The sequence below is a fragment of the Mirounga leonina genome, unplaced genomic scaffold (genome assembly GCF_011800145.1).
Source record: "Mirounga leonina isolate KUSES-001 unplaced genomic scaffold, KU_Mleo_1.0 Mir_154, whole genome shotgun sequence".
Lineage (NCBI taxonomy): Eukaryota > Metazoa > Chordata > Mammalia > Carnivora > Phocidae > Mirounga > Mirounga leonina.
In genome coordinates, this window is record NW_023270389.1 from 59696468 (window position 1) to 59717797 (window position 21330).

Consider the following 21330-nt stretch of genomic DNA (forward strand, 5'->3'; position numbering starts at 1 on the left):
TTTGTTTTGTTTTGTTTTGTTTTGTTTTGTTTTGTTTTGTTTTGTTTCTAGCATTGGGGGCTTTTGTGTGAGTGAGCCTGAGCTGAGACTAAAATGTAAACTTGGTAAGACTGTGACTCCTTGTCCCAGGAATCACCTCCTCTTTTCACTTAGTAACAATATGATGCTGGAGTAGGTGCTTCATCTTTATTTGTTTTAATCCTTTTTAACCTGCTAGGATAGGTATTCTAAAACCTCACGTACCAGTTGAGCAGGGGCTGTGCACAGGCATTTATGTATTGAATTACATCTACATTTTCTGATAACAAGGTTTTATGAAGTTAGCTCAGAATGAGGAAAAATAAAAACTCTGCCTTTCAATGTTATTTCTAAACCATTCTAAGGTGTAACCACCAGAGGCAAGAACAAAAGCCATGCTGAATTCTTTTCTAATTGAAGTGATGATTTGTTGTGTGGTTGGTGTATTGTCATCTTTCCCTACCATGTCATTCTCAGTCACTGTAATACCAAATTTTATAAGCTTTTTGTTTGTTTTCTTAGCATCTTCTCTAAACAAAACACATCTTATTTTCACTTCAGGGATGTACATTGTTTGCTGCATGTGAAAGCTCTTACATGACATTTTTAAAAAGTCATTAAATGCCTTCCGTATGTAGGAATTTGTTCTAGGCAATGTACAATGTGGGCTGGTGGAAACTGTTCCCAAACTCTGGAAATTAGCTTAGTGCTGCAGAGCAGACATATTATATCTACAATTATTTATGAACACACATATAGTTTACCCATTCTATAGTCGTCAATCACCTGAATCAAATTTTATGAAATGGAACATTAAATATGTGAAAAATTGTTACAACTTACTAAATAAATTTTAGTTAAATTATGTCGACTACCATAAAATTTGTATAAATATGAAAAGCATAGTTTAAATGTAATTAAAATCTTTTAGATTTGCTTGCTTGCCATATTAGCCCTAAGAAAAACATATTTCTTAAAACCACAAAGAAAATAATTCTATCAATGGGAAAATGATTTATTTACCTGGATCTTCTATAGTTAAGTTCTTTATTAACCATTGAACAATGTCTGACCCTAGAAAAAGAAAAAAGAAAAACACAAATATTTGTGAACATTTGTTTATACATGTTAACTTTAAGAACTCTTAACTTCTGGCACTCACATTAGTAGGAATGTTTGTTTTATGTTTTTGCATATATCTTTTTTTTATTAAAGTATAAAGATATATTTTGCATATATCTTTTTTTTATTAAAGTATAGTATAGTTTCAGGTGTACAACATAGTGACTCAACAAGTCCACATGTCATGGTAGGCTCACCACAAGTGTAGCTCTCATCTGTCCCCATACAACCCTATTACAATACCAATGACTATATTCCCAATGCTATACTTTTCATCCCTGTGACTTACTAATTGTGTAACTGGAAGTCTGTATCTTCCACTTCCCTTCACCCATTTTGCCGTTCCCCTCTTCCACTCTCCCCTCTGTCAACCACCAGTTTGTTGTCTGGATGTATTCTCTGAGTCTGTTTCTGCTTTGTTTGTTTTTAAGATTCCACATATTAGTGAAATCATATGGCATTTGTCTTCCTTTGTTTGACTTATGTCATTTAGTGCAATACCCCCATAGAGGTCCATCCATGTTGCAAATATCAAGATGTGCCCAGGTGAAAACTAGTAAATTATTTAATATGAAATATTTAAACACAAAGGTTTAATATCCTTGTAGTGGATAAGATGATTCATTCATTTGTTCATTGACTAGGTGCTTATTGGGTGCCCACTATGTTTGAAGTACAATTCTTAGCACGGCATACCCGATACTTTGTAAGATGGTCCTTTTATCTACTCTCAAGCCAAGCCAAATTTTTTGTTAGCTTTTGAAAACTCCTATGTGTTTCAAGTCTCCATGTCTTTATAGTACTATTCTCTTTGACCGAAATGTCTTACCACTATTTTCAAGACATTCAAGATTCGTTTACACAATAGAACTTTCCTTGACCCTCATTTTTGTCCACTGAGTTTACAGCAACCTCCATTGAAAGTGAACTGGTCTCAGGAAACAAACTGAGGGTTGCTGGAGTGGTGGGGGGTGGGAGGGGTGGGGCGGCTGGGTGATGGACATTGGGGAGGGTATGTGCTATGGTGAGCGCTGTGAATTGTGTAAGACTTTTGAATCACAGACCTGTACCTCTGAAACAATAATACATTATATGTTAAGAAAAAAAATTAAAAAAAAAAAAGAAAGTGAACTGGTATCTGTGTAGTCTTGTACTGTAGTACAGATCATACAATGTTGCAACTGTTTATTTGAATAAAGCCCTCAAGTAAGTACTTTGAAGTGGGTAACATATTCACCTTTCTACATTTGGAACAAAGCAAGTGTTTGATAATGTGTGATGAATAAAAAATATGAGTAAATATAGGTTTTCACTTTATACAGAATAAAATGAAAGAGGGTCTGCAGAAAATGTGATGTTTGAGCTAGATTTTGATATATGAAAAAGACAAAACTTAGTTACTGAAGGCCTATGTCAAAATTAAAAAGGGGACAATAGGCAATAAAAACTATTGTGTTCCTTCTATATACTACATACTGGGAGTAACAGGAACTTGACACTAATAAAAGTACTCAGATCTTGAATTCCAGGCAAAATAATTTAGATTTTTTCTTTCTATATGTCAGGCAGAGAAAGGGAGACATGGTATGTTCTGTTGTGTTTGGTTTTAAACAGAAGAATGACCTTATCAAAACAAGTTTAAGGAATTCGATTGGCAATACATGTGGGAGTGCCTTGGGCCAGTCACACAGAAAGCAGGGAAGCCAACATTTCTACTGGTCAAGATCCAGGATTGAAAGGAAAAGTACTGAACTAGTTCAGTGTACAAGCGAACTAAAGCAAAATTAGAGGCTTGCTTCAGGACTTTGTGGCTAATTAGGTATGGGGGTGGCCAGTGGGAGAATAGTAAGAGAACTCAAGGTTTCCAGTGCAGGAGCATCATGGATGAAAACAATGGTGAAAATATGAGCAGAAAGAAGAGGACTTGATTTACCTGAAATATTCATTTCTATTTAATTTAGTTTTCAACATCATTCATTTCTACATAAAATAACAAAAAATATGTATGAAAATAGCTTTGTATACATAGTAAGCTGCAGCAGGGCTGCATGAATGAAATTTTGTGTGACCTGAAATTCCACTTCTACCTCCCTTGGAGACTGGCTTCCGTCGCACCTGAGACGTAGCATATGACTGATGTTGACAATGGCTAATTAATTCTTGCTGCTTCATGCAAAATAGTTCAGAACTATCTTCAGAATAAGCTTGGGGGCACCTGGCTGGCTTAGTCAGTAGAGCATGCAACCCTTGATCTTGGGGTTGTGAGCTTGAACCCCACGTTGTGTGTAGGGATTACTTTAAAAAATCTTTAAAAAAATTAAAAAATAAAATATGTATGCATTTTTTAAATGACTTCATGTGTTGAATCACTTGTGTTCTTTTATAACTGTTACTTTTATAACTGCCATTGATTTCCATACAGGTAAGAAGATGGATTCACCTTGATCTTAAAGCAGCTCTGAGGGAAGGAAGGAAGGAAAACCACTCACAAGAACACAGGTATTTCACAGTGTTATGTTCAGCCTTATAACCTAACTTGTCTTGAGGCACTGTCATCCCTTCAAAAAAGAGAAGGGGGACTCAGTTTTTCAAATATGTTTGTATTGATACTTGACCAAAGTAGAATTCCAGGTACCCAAATCTTATGCACTATTTCCAGGTACCTTGCTCATTTTCCACATTTGAGCATCAACTTGGGGAACATATGTGAGCAGCCACTGGAAATTTTCCATGCTTTTGCAGAGAGCCAAACATTGGTTCCAAGACTATAATTTTCTCTTAGTGTGAAAGATGATTTAGAAATGCTTTTAGGGAAAGTTTTATTTTTTAAGTTTTCTTCTTTTTTATTTTTCTGAGCAGAAAGAAATACAAAGAAGCTTAATTTGAAACTACATTTAACTCAGGAAACAGGAAACTTTTTTTCCTAGCCTAGATTTGAGTATTTCTATTATGGTTATATTCTCAGTTCAGCTCTGAAAGGGATGATTGGGCCACTTGTCAATATCACTTAGGAGATGCTATTATAGTGGTTTTATTATTGCGTGGTCACGCCAGTATACTTATGGTTTTAAGTTAGAACATTATGAATTACTTCGCTGTTAAATATATACCCAAATCCACCATATTTACCTATTATGTATGTATGACAGCAAGACCTTAGCTTCCAGACAGAGAACAAAAACTTCAGCATCTTGATGGAACCAGAAGACTAAAAGAGAAATGTGCTATCATAGCCACATTGAGAATTACAATTCAAAATTAAAAGGGTGCATTACAGTCAGGAGGGGTGTAGGAAAGAAAGGTGCATTTCTAGTCCAACATCTCAGCCTTTGTTTAATGAATAGATGAATAGGTTTGTGTAAATGTACATATCCAGGGTACTTTAGACTTCCATCCATCTTTATTCTGAGGGCCTCGCAGTAAAATGGAGAATTTTTTGTTTTCTTTTTTGCTTTTTGTTGTTTTTTCTTTTCTTTAAAAAAAAATGGCAAAAGAGCTCTTGAATAGCTACAATGTGAAACTTGCTGAGAGATGCAATAATATCTTAAACCCCAAGAAATAAAAGAAACACCTGTATGACTACAGCTACTGGGAACTTGAGCCCCAAGCAGTGTCTATACTCTTGCTTTGAATTCTTACTCTTGTACCCCTCACAGTTACAAAATTATGTGTTCCCTCTCCTTAGCAGGAGAAGTAGAGGTTTTATTATTGTGCAATCCCAGTAATCTATGATTTGAAAAATGAAAACAAGCAAAACAAGCAAGACAGTTCCTCATACACTGCTCATAGCTGCCCACATGCTGTTTTGTTTCTTATTTCCATGACTTTGCTGATGCCATTCCGTCCCCGTCTCTTTTTCCTTCAGCCAATTCCAACTCAGTCCATAAGGTTCAGGTCACACATAATGACTCCAGGAAGCCGCCTCTACCCACCCCACCTGTGGGAGGGTGTTATTCATCTTTGGATCCCAAACACCCAGACCAGTGCCTGACGTGTAGAAGTTAATCAGTAAATGTTAAAAGAATGAATGAATTCACAGCAAGGTTCCCTCTCCAGATCTTTCTCTAAGACAATTTACAAAAGGATGGTATCTACCATACAAAGAGTATTTGGCTGGCATATAATTTTCAGCTACCATAATCACCTTTTGCAGTGATAATTTTTCCATTTCAGTGCTATCACTTTACCACTCCACCCATAATTAAAGCAAAGCCATGGAAGACGTTTAGACATCGGTATTATTTCCTCACCCCTGCCACGGACCTGAGCGGAAAGAGGCTGCCCCAAGTCTGCTGTGCTGCAGAGAGGCCTGAAGCAGGCCCTGTCCTGTGCCTGCATTACTTCCATTGCAGCTATGTTCCTTCTACTGATTAGGACACACCCTCAGCTACAAGGGTCAGCTACAGTCATCCCTACCCTAAACCTGGGTGGATGGTTCACAAGAAGGAAAATATTGTGAAACTTTTGTGCATGTGATATATGAGGGCTTTGTAAGCAACCAAAATGTTACACTTTTGATTTGTATCTGCTACAAAAAAATCTCTTTAAGTTCTGCTAAAGCCATTAACAAAAACTTTAGCTCTTAATCAGTGGAAGAGGCCCAAATATTCCTGAGGCAAAGACACTGCCTTTTTAATATTTCTCTCTCAGGAAAATAGATAGGGCTTTTGCTTGGGGTGGAGCTCCTGGGCTGTTTTTTTAAGCAGATATTTAATTAAGATCATGACAATTTATCTGGATTTTTAAACTTCGTTGTGTAAGTTCCATAAACCATAAAAAGATTTCTTCAGACATAAAACAAGGATTTTGGACCTCTTCAAAGCCTAAGAAGCTTTAAAGAAAAGCAGCAGAAAGAGCAAAGCAGGAAAGATGACAATAATCAGAGGACACAAGAATATCGAGATGACCCTAAGGACTGTTTCCCACCCTCTCCCACAATTCAAGATGATTACTGATCAAGCAGAGCACTTTTTTTTTTTTTTCAAATCGTGTTCTGAGCAACACCACTTGTCTTGTGTATGAGATGGTATAAGTCCATGTGGGAAATGCTGTGGAATTAGGCAAAGGAAGGGAAAAGTGGTTCCTTGATGTGGCCTTCACTGTGATAAAGGACATGTGAAAAATCAAGAGAAGGGTGAGTTTGCAACGTTTCCTCAGAAGGGAGACAGAGGCTCCCTTTAAAGAACATTTTTTAAGTTTTATTATATTTTTCTGGTTTTACAATACTTTAGACTCACAAAAAATGAAATAAGTAATAAAAGTGTTAAATGTGAAAATATAACTGAATTTCAAGTTAGCTAATACATTGGAACTTACCAACAATAAATGAAACAATTGAGTGATTGATTAATCAATTAATCAATTCTTTTTTTTTTAAAGATTTTATTTATTTATTTGAGAGAGAGAGAATGAGAGACAGAGAGCATGAGAGGGAGGAGGGTCAGAGGGAGAAGCAGACTCCCTGCTGAGCAGGGAGCCTGATGCGGGACTCGATCCCGGGACTCCAGGATCACGACCCGAGCAGAAGGCAGTCGCTTAACCAACTGAGCCACCCAGGCGCCCCTCAATTAATCAATTCTATATGCTAGCTGCTAGGCATAAAGAAGAGATTCGAGACCATTCTTGTTCTGAAAACATAATCCCCTTAAAACTAGACATAGGCCATGTCTAGGTGTCTAACTGTGTCTATGAGGGACATATGAGATGAAGAAGACATGTACTGATTGATAAATAAAAATTTCCTTTCGTGCAGTCTACAGCTGCAATAGGAAGTAAGAGTAAACTAACATTTACTGAGTTTTTCTTGCAGAATAGGGTATTTCACATAACTTTCCATTAAAAACCTCTACTTCAGCTTTTTTTTTTTTTTTTTAAGATTTTATTTATTTATTCGTGAGAGACAGAGAGAGAGAGAGAGGCAGAGGGAGAAGCAGGCTCCCAAGGAGCAGGGAGCCTGATGCGGGACTCGATCCCAGGACCCCGGGATCATGACCTGAGCCGAAGGCAGAGGCTTAACCATCTGAGCCACCCAGGCGCCCCTCTACTTCAGCTTTTAATAGTAAATTTTCAGAAATACAACAAATGAAAATGTCCAGAACCAAAAATAGGAATGAATCACCCAAAATGCATATTTAAATATGCCTCTCTCCTAATGAAAAGTTTGCAATGCCCTTCTCATTGGTGCTTGGATAGTCTGAGGACTTGCACGGGATACAAGATCCTTCATGGCTTACCTCCCTTCTGCCTCTCAGCCTCAGACCCCACCCTTCCCTCTCCTGGATTTTATAACTTAAAAAACGTCAACTTGAACTTCTTTAACAATACATAGCATGATGCTTATATACTCTCTGCTTTTACAGACTGTACATTCTGGTTGGAATAACTTCTTCCATTTAAGACACACCCCGAGTGTCCCTTTCTCCTTGAAGCTGTCTTGGCTATTATCTTCCTCAGCTCCTGTTGCACCTGTTCCTCCCCTGGGATCTCATGGCACCACATCCATTCTTCCATTACAACTTACCACGTCAAACAGATAGTATCTATACACGTATCGCTAGAGCATAAAATCCTCAAGGACTTGAGCACAGTACCTGGTAGAGTCTCAAGAACTACAAGTCAGGATTTGAATTGAATTTCTCAAAGACCAAACTCAGAATATAGTGTTCCTTAACACTTTGGAATCTTCCTTCCTGTATTTTGAGCTAGTTATTGGGATTCTTGAGCTGTCATTGCTATCCAAACAAGCTTTATAGTTTCAATGCTATAAAACTAAGAATCATTTGATGTCTTTGGATTAAGAATGTCTTGTAAAATAATCAGACTTCTAATAAATAATTGTTAAATAAAATTAAAAATGTAAATTTTGAACAGTACCTTTTAAACTAGAAAGTCTCCATTTTGAAAAATAAGAATACTATATAAATAAATAGATGTGTCCTGTTGTAGATGATATTTATATTTAAACACATCTACTTTGCCACGTTTGGTCAATGAAGTTAATATATTCAGAGATGAAAAGTAATTACATGTGGCCCACAACTACGTTTTGGCAATTTCATATTTTAATTAAACCTTTTAAAAACAGACTTTATTTTCTAGAGAAATTTTAGGTTCACATGATATTGAGCAGAAAGTGCAGAAGTTTCCCGTATACCTCCTGCCCTCACATACACATAGCCCTTCGCAGTATCAACATCCCAGTCTACATCTGTTACAGTTGATGAACTTACATTGACATATCATTATCACCCAGAGTCCCTAGTTTATATTATGGTTCACTCTCAGTGTTCTACATTCTGTGGGTTTGGACAAATTTATAACGGCATGTATCCACCATATTGTATCACGCAGAGTAGTTTCACCGCCCTGAAAATCCTCTATGCTCCACCTATTCATCTCATTGTCTCCTCTAACCTCTGTCAACTACTGATCTCTTTATTGTCTCCATAGTTTTGCCCTTTTCAGAATGTCATATAGTTGGAATCATGCAGTATATAGCCTTTTCAGATTGACTTCTACACTTAGTAATGCATTTAAATTTCTTCCATGTCTTTTCATGGCTTGATAGCTCATTTCTTTCTTAGCACTGAATATTATTACATTGCTTGAAGGTGCCAAGAAACACAATGGGGAAAGGATAGTCTCTTCAATGCTTGGGAAACTAGATAGTCACATGCAAAAGAATGAAGTTAGATCCCTATATGATACCATACATGAATATCAACTCAAAATGGATTAAAGATTTGAATATATGACCTGAAACCATAAAAATCCTTGAAGAAAACATAGGGAAAAACTTCCTTGATATTGCCCTTGGCAATAAATTTCTGTGTGTGATACCAAAAGCTTAGGCAACAAAAGCAAAAATAAGTAAGTGGAAATATATCAAACTAAAAAGCACCTGAACAACAGAGCTAAGAATGAACAGAATGAACACAAAATATATTTATTGGGAGAAAACATCTACGAACTATATATCTCACAAGGGGTTAATATCCAAAATATATAAGACTCATACAATTCAACAGACAAAAAAAAAAAAAAAAAGAACAACTTAACTAAAATACGGGCAAAGGACCAGAATAGACAATTTTCTAAAGAAGACATACAAATGGTCAGCAGGTATATGGAAAGGTTCTTGCAGAGAGTCCCTGCTCAGCAGGGAGTCTGCTTCTCCCTCTCCTGTGCACTCTCTTTCTCAAATAAAATCTTTAAAAAATAAGAAGAAAAGGCTCTCAATCATCAGAGAAATGCAAATCAAAACCACAATGAGATTATCACCTCACAACTGTTAGGATGGCTATTATAAAATGAATAAATAAAATATAACAAGTCTTTTCAAGGATGTGGAGAAAAGAGAACACTTGTACACTGTTAATGGGAATGCAAGTTGGTACAGACAATAGGGAAAACAGCATGGAGATTCCTCAAAAGATTAAAAATAAAACTACCATATGATCCAGCAATCCCTTTTCTGGGTATACACCCAAAGGAAATAAAATCAGTACTGCAAAGAGGTATTTTCACTCCCATGTTTATTGCAGCATCATTCACAATAGCCAAACCATGGAAACAACCTAAGTGTATACTAATAGATAATAAAGAAAAGGTATGATAGTATTCAGCCTTAAAAAAAAAAAAAAAAGGAAATCCTGCTATTTGTAATGAAACAGGTGAAAATGGAGAACATTATGATAAGCAAAATAAGCCAGACACAAAAAAGACAAATAGTGCATAGCCTCACTTACACGTGGAATCTAAAAAGTTGAACTCATAAAAGCAGAGAATAGAATGGTAGCTGCTAGGTACTAGAGGTGGGAGGTGTGAGAGTGGAAACATATTGGCCAAAGGGCACCAAGTTTCAGTTATACACTATGAATAAATTCTGGAGAGCTAGTATATAGCATGGTGACTATAGCTAATAGTACTGTATCATATACTTGAAATTTGCTACACGAGTATATGTTAAGTGTTATCACAACTTATAATGGTAACCATGTGAGGGGACAGATACGTTAATTAGCTTGATTGTAATAATCATTTCACAATGTATATACATATCAAAAGATCACATTGTACACCTTAAATATATACAATTTTTATTTGTCAAGTATACCTCAACAAAGCTTAAGTGGAAGAATAAATATAAGAACAGTGCAGAGAACTCCCTAACCTTCTTTCTATCATGTGAGGATACAAAAAGTGAGCAGTCTGTAGCCTGGAAGAGGGCTCTTACCAGAACCCAACCATGCTGGCACCCTGATCTCGGACTTCCAGTCTCCAGAACTGTGAAAAATAAATTTCCGCTATTATAAGCTATCCAGTTTATGGTGACTAAGCCCGAGCTAACGAATATGAAGGACAAGTTCCAGGTTTTGGCAATTATGAATAAAGCTGCTGTAAACATCTGTGTGCAGGTTTTGTGTGTATGTAAGTTTACAGTTCCTTTGAGTAAATACAATGGAATGCAATTGCGTGATTGTAGGGTAAGTGCGTGTTTAATTTTATAGGAAATCACCAACCCATCTTCCAAAGTGGCTGTACCATTTTGCATTCCCACCAGCAATGAATGACACTTCCTATTGCTCCTCATCCTTGCCAGCATTTGGTATTATCACTGTTCTGGATTTTGGCCACTCTAACAGGTATATAGTGATATCTTGTTTTAATTTACATTTTTTGATGACATATGATGTGGAACATCTTTTCATATGCTTATTTGCCATTTGTATATCTTCCTTCATGAAGTATCTGTTAAAGTCTTTGGCTCATTTTTTAATCAGGTTATTTATTTTCTTACTGTTGAGTTTTAAGAGTTCTTTATATATTTTGGATAACAGTCCCTTATCAGATGTGTCTTTTGCTACTATTTTCTTCTAGGCTATGGCTTATCTTCTCATTCTCTTGACATTGTCTTTCACAGAAGTCATTAATTTTAATAATGTCCAGCTTATCAATAATATCTTTAATTGATCATGGCTTTGATGTTGTATCTCAAAAGTCCTTGCCATACCAAAGGTCATCAAGGTTTTCTCCTATGTTATCTTCTAGAATGTTTGTAGTTTTGCATTTTGCTTTTAAGTTCTGTGATCCATTTTGAGTTAACTTTTCTGAAGGGTGTAAGGTCTGTGTCTAGATTTATTATTATTATTATTATTATTATTATTATTATTATTATTATTATTATTGCAGGTGGATATCCAGTTGTCTCAGCATTATTTGTTTGTTAAAAGGACTATCTTTGTTTCATTGTATTGCCTTTGCTCTTTTGTCAAGGATCAGTTGACTATATTTACATGGATCTATATTCTGTTCCATTGATCTATTTGTCTATTCTTTCACCAATATCACACTGCCTTGGATTACTATACCTTTATAGCAAGGCTTGAAGTCAGTCCTCCAAATCTGTTCTCCTCTTTCAAAATTATGTCAGCTATTTCATATCTTTTACCTCTCCATATAAGTTTTAGAATCAATTTGTTTATAACCATGAAATAACTTGCTGGGGTTTTGATTGGGATTCCATTGCATCTATACATCCAACTGGGAAAAACTGATATCCCAGCAGTATTGAATCTTCCTATCCATGAATGTGGATTCTCTCTTCATTTATTTAGTTCTTTCTTGATTTCTTCCATCAGAGTTTTAGTTTTCCTCATACAGATATTCTACACATACTTTTTAGATTTATAACTAAGTTTTTCTTAATTAAACTTTTAAATTTCTAGATAATTATAGATTCATACACAGTTGTAAGAAGTAATACAGAGAGATCTCATGTATCCTTTATACAATTTCCATCCAAAAATAACATTTTGCAAAACTATAGTACAATATCACAACCAGGAAATCGGCACTGGTACAGTGAAGCTATAGAACATCTCCATCACTACAAGTGTCCCTCATGATCCTCTTTTATAGTCAGACTCAACTGTTCTTAACCCCTGGCAACCATGAATCTATTCTCCCTTTCTACAACTTTGTCATTTTAAGAGTATTATTAAATGAAATCATACAGTATGCAATCTTTTGACACTGACTTTGTTTTTCACTTACTCAGCATGTCACTGGAGATTCACCCAAGTTGTTGCACATATCAATAGTTCGATCCTTTTTATTGCTGAGTATTACACTGTAGTATGAGTGTACCAGAGTTTGTTTAATCATTCACCTGTAGAAGGGCATATTTGTCAGTTTTAGCTATTATGAATAAAGATGTAGAAGCTATAAACATTTTTGGGCAGTTTGTAGGAATATAAGTTTTTTACTTCTCTGGGATAAATCCCTGCAACTGCAGTTGCTGGGTCATATGATTTTTTTTTTTTTTTTAAGAAATGGCCAAACCATTTTCCATAGTGTCTATTTTCCACAGCCATTCTGACAAGTTATGTGGCAAGAGATCACTGTCATTTTAATTTGCATCTTCTTGATGGCTAATGATGCCGGCATGTTTTCATATGCTTATTTGATGTAGGTATATCCTTTTTGGTGAAATGTCTCTTCATGTCTTTGGCTTATTTTCTAATTGGATTGTTTTGTTTTTTTTTTAACTGTTGATTTTTCAGAGTTCTTTACATATTCTAGATACTAGAATCTTGGAGATGTGGCTTGCAAATACTTCCTTTCATTCTGTAGCTTGTCTTTCACCCTTTATTATCTTTTATTTTTAAATTTTTAAAGAACATTTCTTTATTTATTTTAGAGAGGAGGGGAGGGGCAGAGGGAGAGAATTCTGAAGCAGATGCCCTGCTGAGCACAGAGCCTACTACAGGGCTCCATCCCCTGACCCATGAGGTCATGACCTGAGCCAAAAGCAAGAGCTGGACACTTGACTGACTGAGCCACCCAGGTGCCCCTCTTTTCACTCTTTTAACAAGGTCTTTGGCAGAACAAAGGTATTCAACTTTTATGAAATCCAATTTATCAAGTTTTCTTTTATACGTAATGTTTCTGGTGTCAAATCTAAGAACTCTTTGCCTAGCCCTAGATACCCCAAAATTTCTTACTTAATTTACTAAATGTTTTTTGGTTTCAATTTTATATTTAAGTCCATGATCCATTTTGTGTTAATGTTTGCATAAAGTATGAGACTTAGGTTGAGGTTCTTTTTTTTTTTTTTAATTGCCTCTGAATGTCTAATTGCTCCATCACCATTTGTTTAAAAGTAGATCTTTCTTCAATTAAATTGCTTTTCTACCTTTGTCAAAAATCCATTGGGCTTATTGGTATGGGTCTCTTTGTAGGTTCTCTATTCTGTTTCATTGATCTCTATGTTTCCCCTCCACCAATACCAAACAGTATTGATTATTATAGTTATAAGTTTGGATTATGCAATATAAATATGTAATAAAGTCCTCTCACATTATTCTTCTTTTTCAAAAGTTTTTTGTTTTCCATATAAATTTTAGAATTATCTTGTCTATATCTACAAAATAATCTTTTTGTGATTTTGATAGAAATTGTGTTAAACTTTTATATCAATTTGAGGAGAACTGACATCTTTATAAGGTTCTGTCTTCAAGTCTATGAATATAGTATGTTTCTCTATGTATTTACATCTTCTTTGATTTCTTCTATCAGTATTTTACTGTTTCAGAATACAAGTCCTGTACAAATTTTATCAGATTTATACCTAAGCATTTAATTTTTGAGTGCTTGTAAATGGTAGTATATTTTTAATTTCAGCATCTACATGGTCTTTGTTTATATACAGAAATACAATTGACTTTTGCATATTTATGGTATATCTTGTAAACCTGTTGGATTCAATTTTTGGCGACAGGAGCTTTTTTTGTAGATTTCTTGAGATATTCTATGGAGAAAATCATATTATTTGCAAATAGGGGAAGTTTTTTTTTTTAATTTCTTCTTTTTTTTAAAAATTATTTGTTTATTTATTTGACACAGAGAGAGAGACAGCTAGAGAGGGAACACAAGCAGGGGAGTGGGAGAGGGAGAAGCAGGCTCCCGGCCAAGCAGGGAGCCCTATGCGGGGCTCAATCCCAGGACCCTGGGATCATGACCTGAGCTGAAAGCAGACGCTTAACGACTGAGCCACCCAGGAGCCCCATAATTTCTTCCTTTTTGATATGTACATCTTTTATTTCATTTTGTCTTATCATCCTGTCTAGAACTTACAGCATTATGTTGAATAAATCCTTGCCTTATTCCTAATCTTCTGGGTAAAATATGCAGTCTTTACCATTATGTACAATGCAAGCTGTACTTTGTTTTGTAAATGCTCTTTATCAAGTTGAGGGAGTTCTCGTTCTCTTTTATTCCTACTTTTGAGTCAATTTTTTATTATGAGTGTTGAAGTTTGTCTAAAAACCATACTGTTATTGATTGATATAATTATGTGATTTTTTTCAGCCTATTATAATGGTGAATTACATTGATTAATTTCTGCATATTTAACTAGCCTGCATGACTGAAATAAACCCAGTTGGTCATGGTCTGTAATTATTTTCATATATTGCTAATATTTTGCTAAGAATCTTTACATCTATATTTATGAAATATTTGTACTGTTCTTTTTTATTTTATTTTCTTTTTCTGGTTTTGGCAGCAAGGTAATACAATCTTCATAAAATTAATGGGCAGGGTTTCCACCTCTTCTGTCTTCTGGAAGAGATTATATAAATCAACATTAATTCGTTTTAAAAATATTTGGTAGAATTCTCCAGTGAAGCCATACAGACCTGGAGATTTCTTTTTTAGAAATTTTTAAATTATGAATTAAATTTTCTTAATAGTTTTCAGACTATTCAAATTATGTTTCACATTGACTGAGGTATGACAGTTTATGGTTTTTAAGGAATTGATCCATTCTGCGTAAGTTTTCAAATTATATGTGCAGAGTGCTTTGTAGTATTCTTATAACCTTTTGAGGTCTGCAGGGTTTGTACTCATTTCCTGGTTCATTCCTGAAAATGGTAATTTATGTCTTCTCTCTTTTTTCTTTGTCAGCCTTACTATAGATTTGTCGATTGTATTAATCTTTAAACAAACAAATAACACAGGTCTTTGTTTCATTGATTTTATCTTTTTTTCTGTTTCAAATTTCATTGATTTATGCACTTATCCTCATTTCCTTCCTTCTACTTGCTTCAGGTTCATTTTACTCTTCTTTTTCTAGGTTCTTGAGTTGAGAGTACAAATTACTGATCTGAAACATTTCCTCTTTTGTAATGTATATATTTAGGTTATAAATTTTCTCCTCAGCACTACATTAGCAATATCCCACCAATTTTAACATGTTGTATTTTCATTTGGTTATTTTTTAAATTTTCCTTGAGACTTCCATGTTGACACACTGATTATGCAGAATATGTTTCATTTTGAAACTATTTATAGATTTTCTTGTTAGCTTTCTATTACTGATTTCTCATTTGATTCTATTATGGTTGGAGAACATACTTTATATAATTTCTATGCTTCTAAGTTTATTCTGCTGTATTATGCTGTCCACAATTTGGTCTGTCTTGATAAATGTTTCCTATGAGCCTGACAAGAGTCTGTATTCTGCTGTTGTTGGTTGGAATAGCCTATAAATGCCAATTATATCAAGTTGACTGATGGTGCTGTTCACACTATCCACATTTTTACTGATTTTTTCCTCATTGATCTATCAATTATTGTTAAAAGAGTGTCAAAGGCTTCAGTTGTAATAGGGGAGTTGTCTAATTTTTCATTCAGTTCTATCCATTTTGTCTCATGTATCTTGATGCCCTCTTGTTAGGTACTTACACACTTAAGTTTGATTAAACTCTTTATTCAATACGCTTCTTTACCCCTATACTGCTCCTTGTGGTGAAGTCTGTTTTGTGTGAAATTAATATACTTATTCCAGCTTTCTTTTGCTTAAACACTGCATGATATATCTTTTTCTATCTTCTCATTTTCAACCTGCCTATATTATTACATTTGAATTGAATTTCTTGTAGAAAACATGTAGTTGGGTCATGCTTTTTGTCCACTATGCCAACCTCTTTTAATTGGTGTATTAGACAATTTACATTTAATGTAATTGTTAATAGGCTAAGGCTTAGGTCTGCTATTTTATTTTATTTTTTGTTTTCTGATAAATAATATATAACACACATATATATAATCTGATAAATATATATAGGCATATATATATATATTTATGTCCTATGTATGGCATACTGTTCTCTGTGTTCTTTCTTTTCTTTCCTTCCTCCCTCCCTCCTTCTTTCTGTTTCTTTCTTCCTTTTTCATTTTCTTTCTTTCTTTCTTTCTTTCTTTCTTTCTTTCTTTCTTTCTTTCTTCTTTCTTCCTTTCTTTCTTCTTTCTTTCTTTCTTTCTTTCTTTCTTTCTTTCTTTCCTTTCTTTTTCTTTCTTTCCCTTTCTGTGGGTTGTATTAACATTATCTTAGAATTCTATTTTGATTTATCTAAGTATTTTTCAGGGTATCACTTTGTATACCTTTTCATAGTTGAAGTTGAAATTACATTACATACACAAAACTTATCACAGCTTCCCGGTGTGTCATCATTTTACCAGTTTGAGTGAAGATAAAAATCTTGCATTCTTTCATGTCCCTTTAATCTCCAGTTTATAATCTTTCCTAAGCAATTATTCTACATATATTTATAACCACATCAAACTTTGTTGTACTTTTTCTTCAATAATCAAATGATTTAGAAAATTGAAGAGAAGGAAAAACTACTGATTTGCCTATATGCTTGCTTACTGTGTTTTTCTTCTTTTCTGATATTTCAGGTTTCCTTCTCTTATTGTTTCCTTTCAATTTAGAAAACTACCTTTGGCCATTCTGTTAAAGTAAGTAAGTGGTGACAAATTCTCTTAGTTTTCCTTCATCTGAGAAAGTTTTTATTTTACCTTTATTTCTCAAGGAAATGTCTGCTGGACACAGGATTCTGCCTGGACAATTACTTTCTTTCAGCATTGAAAAATTTTATGTCCTTTCTTTCTGATTTCCATGGTTTCTGATGAGAAATCTGTGGTCATTTGAACTGTTTTCTTCCTTCTGGTAAAGGAGTCATTTTTCTCTGAAAGCTTTCAATTTTTTTTTTTGTTATTGTTGTCTGTAATTTTTAGAAGTTTAATTATGATGTATCTTGGTGTGGATTTCATTGTATTAATGTATCCTGTTTGGTGTTCTCTCAGCTCCTTGAGTCTGTAGGTCTATGTCTTGTGTTATGTTTGGGAAGTTTTCAGCCATTATTTCTTTGAGCACTCTTTTGCCCTAACATTTCCTCTCCTTCAGGACTCTGATGACATCATGTAAGTCTTTTGTTATAGTCTCACAAGTCTCAGAGGCTGTTGTTCATTTTTGTCAGACTATTTCCTCTGTGTTGTTCAGAATAGGTAATCTATGTTGTTCTATCTTCCATTTCATTGATTCTTACCTCTGTCCCATCCATTTTGTTTTTGAGCCCATCCACTAAGTTTTTTCATACGGTTATTGTATTTTTCAGTTTTAAAATTTCTGCTTGGTGAGCTTTTATATCTTATATTCATTTGCTGAGAATTTCTATTTCTTTACTGAAGCTTTATAGTTTTTTATTTGTTTAAAGCACGATTATGACGGCTCATTGAAGAATTTTTTCAAACCTTTGTAAGATTTGATTTTATCAAATCTACTTATTCAAATTTTTGTTTAAATTTTCCAAATCTTTGTTAGATAATCTAACATTTCTGATATCTTAATGTTGGCAGGGTTACTCTTACAGCAACTTTCAAATATGCAGTAGAATATTGTTAACTATAATTATAGTCACCATGCCATACATTACATCTCCATGTTTATTTATTTAATAACAGGAAGTTTGTACCTTTTGATTGCCTCCATCCATTTGCCCCCGACCCCACCCCCAATGCCTGCCTCTGGCAATCTCACTAAACTGTTCTCTTTATCTATGAGATTCTCTTTCTTTCTTTTTTCTTTTTTTGATTCCACATATAAGTGAAATCATATGGTATTTGCCCTTATCTCTCTGACTTACTTCACTTAGCACAGGCTCTCAAAGTCCATCCATGTTGTCACAAATGATAAGACTTCATTTTTTTTTATGACTGAATAATATCTATATCTGTACCTATATCTATACTGTAATTTCTTTTTTTTTTTAAAGATTTTATTTATTTATTTGACAGAGAGAGACACAGCGAGAGAGGGAACACAAGCAGGGGGAGTGGGAGAGGGAGAAGCAGGCTTCCCGCAGAGCAGGGAGCCCGATGCGGGGCTCGATCCCAGGACCCTGGGATCATGACCTGAGCCGAAGGCAGACGCTTAACGACTGAGCCACCCAGGCGCCCCTGTAATTTCTTTATCTATCAATCTGTCAATAGACACTTAGGTTATTTCCTTATCTTGGTTATCGTGAATAATGCTGCAATGAATATGAGAGTGCATATATTTTTCTGAATTAGTGTTTTTGTTTTCCTCAGATAAATACCAAAAGTGGAACTGCTGGATCATATGGTACTTCTATTTTTAATTTTTTGAGGAAACTTCATAGTGGCTGCACCAATTTACATTCCCACTAACAGTGCACAGTGTTGTCTTTCTCCATATCTTTGCCAACAGTTGTTACTTCTTGTCTTTTTGGTAACAGCTATTCTAGGAGGTGTGAGGTAATATTTCATTGTGGTCTTGATTTGCATTTCCCTGATGCTGAGTGATATTGAATATCTTGGTCATCTGCATATCTTCTTTGGAAAAATGTCTATTCGTGTCCTCTGCTCATTTTTTTTAGTATGTGTGCTGCCGAAGCGAACACTCCACTGCTCATTTTTTAATGCATTGTTTGTTTTGCTATTGAGTTGCATGAGTTCTTCATGTATTCTGGATATTAACCCCTTGTTAGATATATGATTTGCAAATATTTTCTCTGATTAAGAAGGCTGGGCTTTTCATTTTGTTGATGGTTCTCTTTGCTGAGCAGGAGTTATTTAGTTTGATGTAGTCCCACTTGTTTATTTTTGATTCTGCTCTCTTTGCTTTTGGTGTCAAATCCAAAAAAATCATCACTAAGACCAATATCAAGGAGCTTGCCTATGTTACTTCTGTTTTATGCTTTCACATCTTACATTCAAGTATTTAATCCATTTTAAGATAGTTTTTGTGTGCAGTATAAGATAATGGTTAAGTTTCATTCTTTTGCATGTGGCTGTCCAATTTTCCTAATACCATTAATTGAAGAGATTGTCCTTTCCCCACTGTATATTCTTGGCTCCTTTGTCAAAAATTAATTGACCATATATGTGTGGGTTTATTTCTGGACTGTCTATTCTGTTCCATTGATCTATATGTCAGTTTTTATGCCAATACCAGACTGTTTTAATTACTATATCTTTGTAATATAGTTTGAAATCAGGGACAATTTTACTTCTTCCTTTACCATTTGGATGCTTTTAATTTTTATCTTTTGTCTTGTGTAATTATTCTGGCTAGGACTCCAATACTATGCTGAATAAAAGTGGTGATAATGGGCATCTTTGTCTTATTCCTAATCTTAGAGGAAAAGTTTTTGGCATTTGCCCACTGAGTATGGTGTAAACTGTGGGCTTATCATATGTGGCCTTTAGTATGTTGACATGCATCTCCTTTATATCCACTTCGTTGATTTTTTTGGGGGGGGTCATAAATACATATGATTTTGTTAAATGTCTTTTCTGCATCTATTGAGATGATCATATGATTTTAACTTTTCATTTTGTTAATGTGGTGTATCATACTGATTGATTTGCAGATGTTGAGTCATCTTTGTATCCCTGGAATAAATCTCATTTGGTCATTGTTTATGATTTTTTTAACGTGTTGTTGAATTTGGTTTGCTAATATTTTGTTGAGGATTTCTGCATCTATATTCATCTGGGATTTTTGCCTGCAACTTTCTTTTCTTGTGTTATCCTTGTCTGGTTTTGATTTGAGTAATGCTAGTTTTATGAAAGAGAGTTTTATGAGTTTGGAAGTGTTCCCTCCTCTTTCATTTTTTGGGGGGAAGAGTTTGAAAAGGATTGGTATTAATTCTTTTTTGGATGCTTGGTTCACCAGTGAAGCTGTCTGGTCCTGGACTTCTGTCTGTTGAGAGGTTTTTGATTACTGACTTGGTCTCCTACTAGTAATCATTCTGTTTGGATTTTCTATTTCTTCATGATTCATTTTTGGAAAGTTGTATGTTTCCAGATTTTTAAAATTTATATGAATTTATATTTATCAGTCATTTATTTTATTGCTTCTAGGTTTTATATCTTGCTTAGAAAGATTTTATCCTTACAGTTCTACTTTTAAAATTATCTGATTTTCTTCTGGTCCTCTGCAGCAAATTTTAACTTCTATCTCTTGTTTTTGGTTTGGGTTCTCCCTCCCACTCTTGCATCTGCCTCCAAGCAAAGCATTCAAGGATCCACTCACTAGATCTTTAAACAAAATTCATTTAGCACTCTTCCGGGCAACATGAAAATAACATAAGAAAAACACTATTTCTACCCAGAAGAGGCTCACTGCTTAGTAAGAGAAGATAAAGGAGGAGAAAGTTGAACCATTCTGACCCTGTGCCTTTATTCCAATTCAGGGGTGGAAATCCTGAAGAATTCATATAACTTGTAGAGCTCTATTACACATTTACAGTCTCTACCTCAGCCTTTTTTATTGGTACTCAGTAATTCATTTATTTGTTCATTCCACAATCATGCATACATACCACATAATAATGGGAACACTGACACCCTGGAAAGAAAAGGTAAAATGAATATGATGGTAATTCACAAAGAACTAACTGAATGGTAATTGAGGCAAGGAAACAGATGGATATGTTACAATGTGGTAAATGTTCTGACAGATCTAAGAACAGCCCTCTACAGAGCAAGTACATGGGGTATCTAACATGGATTGAGAGAGAAGGAGGAGAGGAAATACCATGGTCTGCTCCCATCCCATTCTTTATGGAGCTGTTCCAATCTTGCACTGCTGGTTCAAATTTCTGTATGAGGTTGCTCAAAATGAAAGCAAAATATGGAAGTTTAAGGTAACTAAAGTGTATAGCCCTATTTTTACTGAGGTATAATTTATACACACTGATGTTAAGTATAAAATCTGGTAAATTCTAACAAATGTACATACCAGCTCAATTAAGATACAGAACATTTGCATCATCATACTAACTTAAATACCCATATGGTTGCTTCCAGTCAAGATGA

General features: G+C 34.7%; 1 protein-coding gene across 3 annotated transcripts in view; it reads right to left on the bottom strand.

Moving 5' to 3' along the window:
* The window catches only part of RGS7 (regulator of G protein signaling 7), a 514710-nt gene that overhangs the window by 160835 nt on the left and 332545 nt on the right, over positions 1 to 21330 (bottom strand). For 2 of the 3 annotated variants that reach the window (XM_035010933.1, XM_035010932.1), the window contains exon 3: positions 1042 to 1092. The exons of the other annotated variant lie outside the window; for it this stretch is intronic. In XM_035010933.1, the coding sequence (XP_034866824.1) occupies positions 1042 to 1092 (51 nt within the window). The remainder of the gene's footprint in view (positions 1 to 1041; positions 1093 to 21330) is intronic. 3 annotated transcript variants of the gene reach the window in all.